At 37.8% G+C, this 13,132-nt stretch overlaps 1 protein-coding gene across 1 annotated transcript; it reads left to right on the forward strand.

The window, feature by feature from the left end:
• Positions 1-6,146: 6,146 nt before the first annotated feature.
• Positions 6,147-12,892, forward strand: EFHB (EF-hand domain family, member B; the record flags this gene model as incomplete). Its single annotated transcript, XM_009073170.1, is given in 6 exon segments — positions 6,147-6,282; positions 7,797-7,948; positions 8,781-8,988; positions 9,368-9,574; positions 10,050-10,258; positions 12,824-12,892. Coding segments are annotated over 6 exon segments (981 nt in total), but the record flags the coding sequence as incomplete, so codon positions are not given.
• Positions 12,893-13,132: the final 240 nt, after the last annotated feature.

Raw genomic sequence — 13,132 nt, forward strand, 5'->3', positions numbered from 1 at the left:
ATGAGACGCTGGCACAGGTTGCCCAGGGAAGTGGTGTCTGCCCCAACCCTGGCAGTGTTCAAAGCCAGGCTGGATGAGGCCTTGAGCAACCTGGTCTAGTGGAAAGGTGTCCCTGCCCATGGCAGGGGGGTTGGGACTAGATCGACAAGGTCCATTCCAACCCCTAAAATTATGTGGTTCATAGCATGAAACAAGACCTTGTGAGAGAGAAGGATAACGTTCAGGGGGTCACCGACTCTTAAGTGGACTGTATAGCAACAGAACAGTCATGATCAGTGTTTCTGCAGTCTTGCAGATTTAACAAGGTCTAGTAGTTGGCATTTGAAGGAAATAAAAAAAACCAGAACTGGTAAGACATTTAATAAGTTTATCAATAATGAGATTTAGTAATTGGTACAATTTAATGAAGATTGTTAAGATGCTCTATCACAGGAAATACTGAATCAAGATTGATGTTGCTATATTGTCAAAACATGTTTTAGTTCAACCACATATATTTAAATGAAGCAAAAATTAAGTTATGGGAAGCCTGTGGTCAATGTTATGCCAGAAGTGAGGCTCCATTATGCCATTCATTCATAAAATATGACTTTAGTGTTAGTTGTTCAGTCAGTCCTCTTTCCAATGCAAATTTCTCTCCTCCTGTTGCTGCTATGTTAGAAATATGTTGATAACAGAGAGAAAGGTTAAGTCAATCACATCACAGCTTTTTTTTTTTTTTTAATCTCCATTCTTTAGTGCTGCTTTAGAAATATTTCGCTACTTGTAACATAGCCACTGGCCTAGTAGAATGAGAGGGAAATCAACAAATCTCATATCTGTCTGCTTTTGTGTTTTCCATTTTTTGGTCTTTTTTTTTTTTCCCCTTCCCTAGTATGGACAAATCAATATTTTAAAATACTGAAGTGATGGAATAAAAACACACTGTTCTTTTTCTTTTCATCTTCAATTCTTCTTTCTGTATACTTTTCCATTCATACCAGTTTGGTGTCAGAGAAATATTCCTCTCATTCTCCTTCACTAAGTTGATCACTTGAATTAAGTGCTTTTTATAAGGCCAATATGTGACTTCAAAAAAAAGTAAAAAAGTCTTTGAGTTCACCACGGATGCTGAATGTCAAACTAGCTCCAGAGAAACAGATTTGAAAGCATTCAGATTTTTTTGAGCTGTGAGTTTGCTGAATGTTTGTAAGAATTGTCCTTTAAATCAGGTAATCGTACCCTAATGCACTGCTTATTTGCCATAAGCCTCTGACTCGTTTCAGTATGTTTAACTGGACTGCAGGATTTGCTGAGCAAAACAGCAGAATCCAAATAAACAGATGTTTTTTCCTATATGCATTATGGGCATACATTTGACTGCCAGCCAACCTGGCAGCTGCTCACTGATTCACTCACCTCCCTGAAGTAGAACAGAGACTAGAACAGGAAGAACAAAAGGAAGAAAACTTGTGAGTCAAGATAAAGGCAGTTTAATAGATGAAGGAAAGAGGAAAGGGAAACCCCATACAAAGGAAATCACTGACTACCTCCCATAAATGGACCAGTGTTCAACCAGTCTCCAAGCAGCAGCCAACTCAAAAGTCATCTCCTTCTTCTGCCTCCTTTTTATTGTTGAGCATGATGCTGTGTGATATGGAATATCCCATTAATCAGTTTGGGTCATCTGTCCTGGCTGTATTCTGCTGTCAAGTTTCTTGACCATCCCCAGCATACCTCCCTGGGTGGGGATGATGACAAAGTGGGGAAAAATAGAAAGTCCTGACTTTGTGCAAGCACGATACAGCAGTAGCTGTAGTGTTGCTGTGTTATCAACACTGTTTTAGTCACGAAACCAAAACACAGCACCATTCATGCTGCTATAAATAAAATTAAATCTATCCCAGCCAAACCCAGTACCTACATGGACAGTTTTGGATGAAAAATAAAAGATTATGTTGAATCCTTAGAATGACTTGAACTAAATTCAGTTCAAAGATTAAATGCGCATGCCATACATGACATTTAATGTTTCACTTATCTTCTCAAATGAAGAGCCACTGATGGAAGGCATGATCCAAGTCCATTTCTATTTCCAGCTGCAAGCTTACACTTCTTGAGTAAACTGTGGTACCCTACAGCTGCAGAGTGAGTTGGATCAACCAGTGATGCCATGCAAAAAGATGTAGTTTTGTAGTGGCTCAGCAGACTGAACCAGCTCTCCTGTGGCTGCAGGCTGATGCAGATGAGAGGAAAGGAGAATGAGTTCAGAAAAGGCAACAGGCCAAGAAACACCTGTTTGGCAGTAAGCTTTGGTTAGGTGCAGCATGAATCCACATGCTCCATTTGCACAAGAATGAGAGAAAACACAAAACATAATGCAGCCACGTTCAGCTAAGAAAATAAGAACCACAACATTCCATATGTAGGGATCATATTCTATACTTCTCATGTAAGTAGAGAAATATCCTCTAAAATCAGAATAATCTTTCAGATTATCAGATGTATCTTAAATTCAAGGCTGAATGGAATTTTTGATGCAGGAATTCTATTTATGTGATATAGCTGCACTAATAAAAAGGGGCAAAAGGGATAATGTATTACTTTCGCATGAGAGATTAGAGAATTTTTCTCTTCAAAATGTTTTAAGCAGACTTCAGATGCCTTGCAATAGGCCATTTTGCTGAAACTGCCAGCACAAGTGGAAATCTCACATGCTTTTTGTCTGTTAAGCGTATAGGCAGTTACAGAATCATAGAATGTTAAGGGTTGGAATGGACCTTACAGATCATCTAGTACCACCCCACCCCTGCCATGGGCAGGGACACCTCCCACTAGACCAGGTTGCTCCAGGCTTTATTCAGCCTGGCTTTGAGCACTGCCAAGGTTGGGGCATCCACAGCCTCCCCAGGCAACCTGTTCAATGTTCTGGATTATGTGAAACTCAGATCCTACAACAGCAGTAATTTCTCTCTGTAAAAGAATTGAATAAAACCCATGAAAGTAATCAGGCAATAACAACAGCAAAGTGCATCAGCATGGCTGACAATCCTTTGAGAGTTTCACAAGATTCACAGTGTTTTAGATGAAGTTCTCTGGCCTTCAGAGACCTTAAGGAATTCACAAACTTAGTGCTTTGACTGCTGTCCATGCCAGTATCATAGTCAGAGTGAGAGCTGTGTTGCAGAACATAGGGTGTTTGTGCTTCATAAAGAAAGTAAAATTCAGGGTTTTAGGAAGTTTCCATTCCTCAGTTTTAGCCTAAAGAAGACAGAAGAAGACATTCAATTGTGGGAATTGGATGTCAGCAGAGTGTGAAATGTCAAGTACTGTTAAGAAAAAAAGTGCTGCTCTTGAATAGAAAATTTTGTTCCACTTTTTTAAAAACATTTCTCTGTAGATCCTACTTTTTTAACAAGAGATGACGAATCATGCTGAAATCAAGAAAGTTTTATTTTTTCTAAAATTGAATTCAATTGGGTTTTGTTAATTCATTAACTTATCTTTAAAATTTACGGATCCTTCCTACCCTACAAATATTCTTCCTGCAAATGAAATAACTTTAAATATAAGAAAAGGAGGAATATGACACTGATTCCTAATCATTCACTGATGAGCAGAATTATAGGGAAGAATGTATATTATTAGTAGGTTTCAAATTGATTTATAAGAACCCACATTTTTGCTGAAAAAAAACTCACAAAACCACAGAGAGGCAAAATGAGAAGGCTGAGGACGTCTGCTCTACTTGTTTCTGTAATAGTTGTTCTATATGGCCAGGTCCTATTTTTCTGCCTTAAACACAACCCACTCCATCGGGGCTGAGTGGATTCTTTCAATTAGGGAGTGTGGCCACCTACTGGGGAAAAAACAGTGTAAAAACAACATACATCAACAATGTACAGAATGTCAAAAAATGGCAATACGTTTAGCACAGGTAGAGAGCCACGTAGAAATACAAACAAAAGTCCCAGTTTCCTGTGCCTGTTTATTGCCAGCTAATTTTTGCATTACTGTACTTTGCTCTTGCTCTGTATAAATAATTCTCCCTTCTGCTGACAGCTCTATCCTTGCCCAGTTACTTCGCTCAATGAGATCAAATGAATCCCTGATTTCTAACACCTGGAGTTTTGTTCAAATCACTATTAGGTCTTTACTGCATAGAAATTGCACCTTACAAATGACTGCATCACAAGGCATGACGTAACCAATCATTTTATTTATTAAAGTATCAGCAATCATTGTTTTATTTGGCAGGAGCACTCTAAGCAGCAACAAATGTGACTGAAATATGAACTGAACTGAACACATGAAGAATTAGCAAGAGAATTTACATGGATGTTCTGTATTAGTGGTGTGGTACAGCCATGTCTACAGCAGGAAAACATACTTTTGTAAAAGGGCACCAGCCAGAGCTAGATCATAGTTGATGCTAACATGACACTTCTTACCTGGAGAAGTCTAAGCTATGTTTACACATGCTGGAAGTTGGCTGATCATGGCACTGACATGTCCTGTTGACTTTACCAGCTGGAGCAGGTCATCAAGCACCCCTACTGCCTGGTGAGCAGGTCATCAGAGAGTGATCACTGCCTGAGTGTCTCACCTTCCACTTGTGGCAAAGGGTTCTGAGAATTCAGTTTTAATATAGCATCCTTCATTTAATATCCTTATCAAACAAATGTTAGAGCGGAGAATAAAATGGTAGCAGCTGGTGGTGTTTGTTGATTAATTACGATCGAGGTCTGTATGTTTATCTAAAATTGGTTTTGCCATCACAGGACTATAGAGAATGGAGCAGGATGTGATTAAATTTAGATGTTTTGCTGGGAAGAAGGGGAGAGTTTTCCAAATGTCATTTGAGAATGATGACCTGAGAAGAAAAGTCTTTATAAGAGCTGAGAAGCTCTTAAACAGTGTTGAAACTTGTTCAGTCTTTACTTACACTGCTTTTCTGAAATAATCCATATCTATTTCTAAAAGGAAAACACAGTGGTTTAGATATACGAAGTGTTGACTCATTTAAGACAAACAGTAAGAGCATTCACGTGTCTTGATACATGGGTAGTGCTGACAGGCTGCTCTCACCCACCTCCGTGCCCTTGTGTGGGTGGGAGTTGCAGTTTTATCTAGAGGAACAGTCTCAGCATTCAGTATTTTATTGATATGTTTATACAAGCAGCAACATCTGTGAAAGAGGCTGCACTTTTTTATTACAATAATAATGATTTAAAGTTTGATCAGACTTCTGACCATGTAAGACCTCGTTTCAACCCAAAGAAGACTCAACCCACCTTTCAGAAAACTGGTTAATATTCAAGGACTTAGCAACTGCTCAAAGAAATGTGCTACTTCTGCAGTCGGGCCTTAAGGTTATTTACTTGGATTATGACAGTTACAAAATAGCCTCAGTGTACTTTGTTTCCTGACTTTCTCTGAGAGGGCATGAGGGAGATGCAGGGGAGATGGTAGGTGAGAGGACTGGGCTGTACAGGGGTGCTGGGTGCGAGGGAGGTGACAGGGTGCTGTGGGGGATGTTGGCACCTCCCACCTCACTCGAGCGCTCCCATCGCTGCCTCCCCAGGGAAGAGGCTGGAGAGAGGCTGGAGGAAGGGCAGCACGGGGGATGCACAGACCCACCTCTCTGCGTCCCTCCCTTCTCTTCCCAACACCCCCACCAAAAATGCATGTGGCTCCTTTCCCCCTCCTTTTATCAAAACAGGAACAATGAGACAACATCCTGCGCATAGCATCAAATCCCAATTTGGCTAGTTATGTGTTTTGTCACAAAGGGTTTGGTTATGCCATGTTTCTTGATTTCATTGTTTAGGATGGAAAGCTGCTTCCTGAAGGCGATACAGTCGCGAGTTGCCTCACTGAGGTGTTACCCAAGGTGAGTTGGTTTGGCAGATGCTGATTGTGAACTTTCACAATGATTTCCCATTAGCTACTCTACTTTGAGATAAGCCCTGAAAAACAACAACAACAAAAAAAAGAAAAGCAGTGAAGCCTTAGTGTTTTTTTCCCACATCCCTTCTCTTTAGAAATTACTGTTTCTTCCTTTCAGTGTTAGTTTTTGTCACATGGAATTGCAAACAATAGTTGCCAGGGCTGAAAAGCACTTCTGGCAGTTCTTTTTTCACTTCACATGTTTTACAAAAGTCACCATGCCTGTGGTGTATTTATTTCCAGGTATATCAGCTGGTGAGCTTATAAACCCACCAAAAACCTCTGAGCAAGTGAATAAAGAAGCCAGAGAAGGACATGATCTGTACATTGTGTCACACGATGATTATTATGCAGGTAAGTTGAAACGCTTATAAGAAACTGCATAAAAGGTTCCTCTATGCATGTTCAACATGTCTTGCATGTTATTTTTTTGTGATAGAAACTATTAATTTTTACTACTGCATTAATGCAACATAAATAATTTTGAAAAGTAGTTAAGTGAAAAAATATGCAGCTGAGAGAGCTTGATCTGTTTCTAGAACTGCACATCACTTTGTGATGGGTGTATTAAATGGTATAAGAACTGAATGAAGGAGTTGGAAGCCTGATTTGTTTTGGGTGCTGTTTGAAAAACAAAGTATTTCAAAAACCCTCGAAACTCATATATACCCAGGTCATTATTTTGACATTGTCTATGCCGCTGAAAGCAATCTCAGCCTTAAAATTATTCATCTTCATTATGACAAAATTTTGAAAGTTAGTCAAGTAATCAGTGTTTGGATTGATGGTGTTTTAACGTTGTGTTTAATAACTAGGGAATAAAGTGAATAGTTAGAAAGCAAAAAATGTAAGTGGCTCAAAGTTACTTAATTAGTCAAAGCCAGAGAAAGCTTGTTCAGATTCTGCATAAACTTTTATACGTGCTTTACTATGTAGTGTAATAAAGTTATATATTTTAAATGTGTGAGTATGCTTGTCCTATGAAGAACAGCAGAAGGGAGTGAACAAAAGAATTCGTTATTAACAAGTAGAAAATAATGCATGTGCATTGCTTTAGAAGGGAAATAGGTGAGCTCCTCCTGTTTGTTACTGGACTCTTAATGAACTTCTGGCACTCTAGAAAGTGACCTCGGTGTCTTGGGGATTTGGATGAAGATTGTAGCTCAATGTGCCAAAGTGTTTAAAAATATTAATGAAGTTAGGATACATAGAAAATGGGAACAGTAACACAAAAATAGTACATTGTCTTTCTAGAAACCAATGGTATATAATTGTCTGAAATATTACACTGACTTTCCCATTGATTCTTGTATCTGGAAACTCAACAGAATGGAAGTGGTAGATTAATAATATTTGTTCTTTTGTTCTCCACTATGTGGACATTGAATCACAGAATCAGTTAGGTTGGAAGGGACCACAGTGGGTCATCTGGTCCAACTTCCCTGCTCAAGCAGGGCCATCCTAAAGGACATGGCACAAGACTATGTCCAGACGGTTCTTGAATATCTCCAGTGAGGGAGAATCTACCACCTCTCTGGGCAACCTGTTCCAGTATGCAGAGTAATTCTACATAACTCTTGAGTAACTCTTACTGCTATTAGAAGCTTTTAGAAGCAGTGGATAGGTTCATGAAGATAGACTATGATGTTTTGAAATTTTTGATATTAACTACATATGAGTGGAGAAATGATGGTATGGACTATTGGATCTTTTAATGAAATGGCTGTTTTGGATGTCCAGCAGTACAGAAAATCAGCATTTTGAAACTGAAATTCTCCTTTTCCTTAAGAATGCAAGCCTTTTAATTCTTTTTTAATGTCTGTGTTCTGTATGTGCACAACTAATTGAGGAATTATTTATTTTTATAGGAATTGGTGATCTTCATGGCCAGGTTCCATGTGAGTTCCTCTGTGGTAAGGACAGAGAAAGAGCTGTCTTGTCTGCAGTTCAGCAAAGTTTGAAGAAAGCTACTTTTGAGAATTTTGATGTATTACTGGAAGCTTTCAGATAATATGATAAGGTTAGTGCGCTGAAAAAGTATAAATGTAAAAGAATGGGTGACATTTCTGCTCCTGTGCTATGGAGATACAAGCATGAAGAAACATAAGCATAGCAAGATAGATATAGATGAAGACTATAAAGACAAGGTAACTTCATAGTTATTATATGTTTAATCTACTGTGATATGCTGTGGAATTAAACACAACAGTATTTGGAGTCTTTCACCATAGTATTTGGAATATCCAGGTTAACAGCAAGCAAGAGACATGCAAACAGGAGTAATCTTAGCATTTTCTGCTCTTCAAAATTGGGTGTTTCTTCTTAAAGGAAAAATGGTTGATGGGATTATGTTCATATTTCTTCCAAGCTGTACTTTTTGACTGAGTTGACAAGCATCAGAATTTCAGATCTTTTCTTTTATTCTCTCTGGAAAAAAAATTATAATTGACATTTCCTATGTAACATTAATTGTAATGTATACAGAATGATTGATGTCTTGCTTTCAAAGAAATCTTGGCTTTGCTTCAACATTTATGATTAGATTGTTACCTTGTCACAATACCCTGTCACACCCTTTTACTTGCAAGTACTGTATTATTTAAGTTGAAAATTACTTTTTGACACCTTTACATTCAGATTTCTATTTTTTAAATTACTGAGGGTTTATTTTTGTACTCAGCAATGTTACTCTACTTGAAATGGTGTGTCTGGTGTCATTTTTGTATGTTTCACATGTATATATAAAATATATATTTAATATAACACATGTATGTGTTTCTTGATGGAGCCAGTTTATAATGGCTGTTATAGAATCATAGACTGTAACAACTGTTTTATTTTGTTTCTGACAGACTGGTGATGGAATGATAAACAAGGAAGATATACGAAAGTCCTGTTTTCAGCTTAATCTGAATCTAGATGTTGAGCTGCTGGATTCCTTATTGGACTGTTGTGATTTGGATAAAGATGCTCTGAATCATTATCTGGAGTTTGCAAACTTTCTGAACTGGAAAGACAATATGGCTGGTAAAGAATTTGAATTAAAAATGATTGCAAAAGGTTTGATGCCTTAATACTGGGAAATTGTGAGGATCATCTTGTTCTTAGAACAGCTATTGAAAGGACATTGCTGTTGTAAACTAGGTGCTCCTTTAGAAGGGTAGGATTTAGAGAGTGCTTTACCTTGCTTACTACCAGCAGAGCCTCAGGTACGGATGCATTTCAGAACCTGAAGTTCTGTGTTGCATGCTGAGATTGTCACTGGGAAGTTTCCTTAACACTATAGATCAGGAGAAAGTAAAATATCTCTTCGTGTCATGGTCAGAAATGCAGATAAATTTTGTTACCTACTTTATAGTTCTTCAAGAAATGTTTTTTAGCTCTCAGTCTATAATGTGTTGATAATATATCCTGGCTGTGCTATAACTTTTGTTTATAGGGAAAAAGTCATATGTCTCTGTTGTTCCTGAAGACAGACAGATAAATGATGAGCCCCAGGTGAAGCAGGATAATCTTGTGCTTAAAGAACCAGCAAGCACAGAAAAGACATCAAAACCGCTTACAAGATCAACAGACCACGTGCTTGCAAATTATCAAACAACATCTTTTCAGTATAATGCTGTAGTAGGTGGTCTCCCAACATCTTGTAAGTGCACTGGACTGTGCTTCTTACTTCTGAGCATTATTGAAGATGAAATCAGGAACAAACTTTAAAAGTATTGCTACAGGTTCTACGAATGTACAACAGTGAATTAATTTATCTATAATAAGTTCATTTAAGATTGTGGCTTGAAAGTTGGAATGGCTAATCCATTCAAAACATGAAAGTTAATTTAGATACCTTTGAGAAATTTTGCTGATTATTTTAGGAGAACCATAGCTTCTTGGAATCACCTGAAATATTTTCAGCTGGAAGCATTGGCTAAGTCCTAGAATATTGCTGCAAGATTAGCTGTTGTCATGCTTCATGATGTAGCTGAAGCCAGGATTTCTAAAAAGATTAAAAAAGATATGAGGAAAAAACTTATATAACTTGTTATTGAACCTATGTGAGATGAAGTATCACATTTTTTATTTCATACAAAATGTTTTATCCTCCCTGTCACTGTCTTTACATACAGGCCATGCTGCCTGTTTGATTTCCACAAGTTATCCACTGTGTGGTGTTCCAACTGTTTGTTCAGATATTCCTGCTCCTCGAATTTGCCGCATCAGTGGCAGAACTAATTATGGTGATCAGGTCAATGCATTTGCAGTATTTTTCTCTTCTTTCTTCAGCTTAAAGGGAGTGTGTGAAAGAGAGCTTTTAAAAAAGAAACCAAAGGCAGAGGTATAGTGATTTTCTTTATTCTTCCAAAATAATTGTTCCCCTAGCCAAATGGGAGTGGAAAATCATATTATCAAATAAACAGGTTGTAACATTCATTGTTGTAACATTACCATCTTTCTTTGCATCCATCCAGCTATCTGAAAAGTATGGACTCTGCACATTCAAAATTATTCATAAAACTGGTAGATATTAATTTTATTGAGATTCAACTCTAGTAAGTAATATAAGTAATATAAGGAACTGTGTCAGGTAGTTGCTACTCACGTGCTGTGTCAAATGAGGATTGGTAATTAATTTAGAGCTTAGGAATCTTTGACTCGTGATTTCTGCAATGTGAGAAGAGCAAAACAGTTGTGAGATTTCCATCATTGAACACATTTGAATTTCTGAGCAAGGTGTCAAGCAACATGGTGTAATGATAAAGCTAGCCCTGCTTTGATTATGTGGTTGGATGGATGATCGTCAGTGTTCTCTTCCAGCATAAGTTATTCTATGATTCCATGAGGTGTTTTCAAAAGCCCCACAAGAAGATTTTTACAGCTTTATAAAATTAGATTCTATCACAAAGGGATGTTCAATGGAAAATTTTTCCTCTCCTCAAACAAACTTGCAGGTTTTGCTAATGGTACATTCAGCAAACCACTTGACTATATGTTTAAGGTCTCTGGAGAGTCACAGTCATAGGCTCAGATCTACAAAGGACTTGTAGAGTGATAGAGGATATTGGTAGTCACACAGCAATGCTGTGTCATCTCATCCTTCTGAAGAGGAAGATAGGACATAAGACTGTAGGGACTTGGGAACTCGGATTTTTCTATCTAATATCTCTCAGGATTGCTACCACTCTGTTTCCTCATATACCAGAGTTCCTCCCATATAAATGCTAAAACAACTTTGTTTCTTCTTCTTCTTCAGTATTGTTTACTCTTTTGCTTCTACATTCGTATGCAATTTATAGTGAAAAAATATTAAGAGGTAATTTTGTTACCTGAAATGCAATCTATGAGACAATTGTAATGAAATGTGAAATTCCAATCTAACATGAGAAAAGAAGCCTTGGCAACCTCTTCCTCCCTACTGCTCATTATATTAAATATTCAATCACATTTGAAAGTAGATCTAGAACTCAAATATATATTTTACAGAAAATAATGTTGGTCGTTAGTGTCTGGGGATGTGAAAGGTGTGGTGTCATGTTCTATACATAGCCATAAAACACCTTGTCAGAATGTTGTGTACATGACCATTTACCATTTTATAATCTAGCTCTGAAGCAGGAATTGTGTGCATGAAGAATATAGCTAAGAGTAAATAGGGTTCATGCTTCATTGAGAAGCCAATTACATCTGTCAAGCACCAGATAGAATTCTTCTTTGAAGTTCTAATGTGTCCTGAGATGTCATACTGTATTGTAGATTATAACAGCTGTACAGAACTCAGTGCAAAACCACCTTGGAGTCTCTTAAATTTGTTGCTGAGCAGAGCTTATGAAGAGCCAAGGCCTTTGCTGCTTCTGGTACTGCCACACTAGCAAGAAAGTTGGGGTTCCATAGGAGATTAGGAGGAGACACAGCTGGGACAGGAGACCCAAACTGACCAAAGGGATATTCTATACCATACGACATCATGCCCAGTGTATAGAGGGATGAAGAAGGAAGAAAGGGGACATGTTTGGAGTGATGTCATTTGTCTTCCCAAGTAATTGTTATGTTTGACGGGACCCTGCTCTCCTGGAGATGGCTGAACACCTGCCTGTGGGAAGCAGTGAATTGATTTCTTGTTTTGCTTTGCTTGTGTGTGTGGCTTTTGTTTTACCTACTAAACTGCCTTTATCTCAACGCATGAGTTTTCTAGCTTTTACCCTTCCGATTCTCTCCCTGATCCCACTGGTGGGGGAGTGGGTGAGCAGCTGTGTGGTACTTGGTTGTTGGCTGGGGTTAAGCCCTGACACACATCAATATTCTTCTAAAGTTACCTTCCTCTAATGAGTCAACAGGTCAGTGTAATGAGGCATGCAACAGGAAGCATCCAAGTGAGAAAATACCAAAAAAACCCCTTTTGCTGTATTATTTTGGTGTAAAATTATAGCAAGGCCCAGAGTTGATGTGAACAATTTAATTTTAGTCACTTCACCCACTTACCTATACCAACTGAAGATCTTGTGTTTAGTATTCTTGCTGTGAAATGCAGACAATAAGAAAATATGATTTATATTGTTAACTGCAAATAGCAAAAATAGAATGAATAAACAGAACTTGACTTAGGGCTTTTGAAAGGCATTTACTTCTCCCTGAGTCTTCTGTGTTTGATTTTTGCAATGAAGTAGTGCATCAACATTGCTTCATTAATTACAGACAATTTTGTACAGTTTTCATCCCAATAAGATTCCAATTTACATAAACAGGAACTTCTTTGGTTAAGGGTGCAGGACACGGTCTGTAGTTTTATTTAAGAGTGGGAAAATATTATTTGGCAAATCAAGATTGCTAATGTATGTAAAAGCCAGGCTCCACATAGTTTTACAAAATGCTCACCAGAACTGCATGAATTGTCTTGTTTTTGTAGATTGCTCAAATTCTCCACAACATCGGCATGAACATTTCAGATGAAAGGCTTGAAGAGATATGGAACCAAGTCTGTATGAATATACATCAGAAAAAAAGAAGTTTGTGAAGAAAGTGTCTGGAATATACTGGATGAGATACATAGATGAGAGACAAAAAAACCATTGCTAATTCTAGTCACTGGGCATTGCATTTATTTAGAGTAACATCAGTCATAGCTCTGATGCTGAACACAATAAATATTTTCAATAATGTATGTTTATTGAGCTAGAATTCACTGTGTATTGTCTTTCTGAATAGTGGATTCACC

This window comes from Acanthisitta chloris, unplaced genomic scaffold, assembly GCF_000695815.1.
Source record: "Acanthisitta chloris isolate BGI_N310 unplaced genomic scaffold, ASM69581v1 scaffold20614, whole genome shotgun sequence".
NCBI lineage: Eukaryota > Metazoa > Chordata > Aves > Passeriformes > Acanthisittidae > Acanthisitta > Acanthisitta chloris.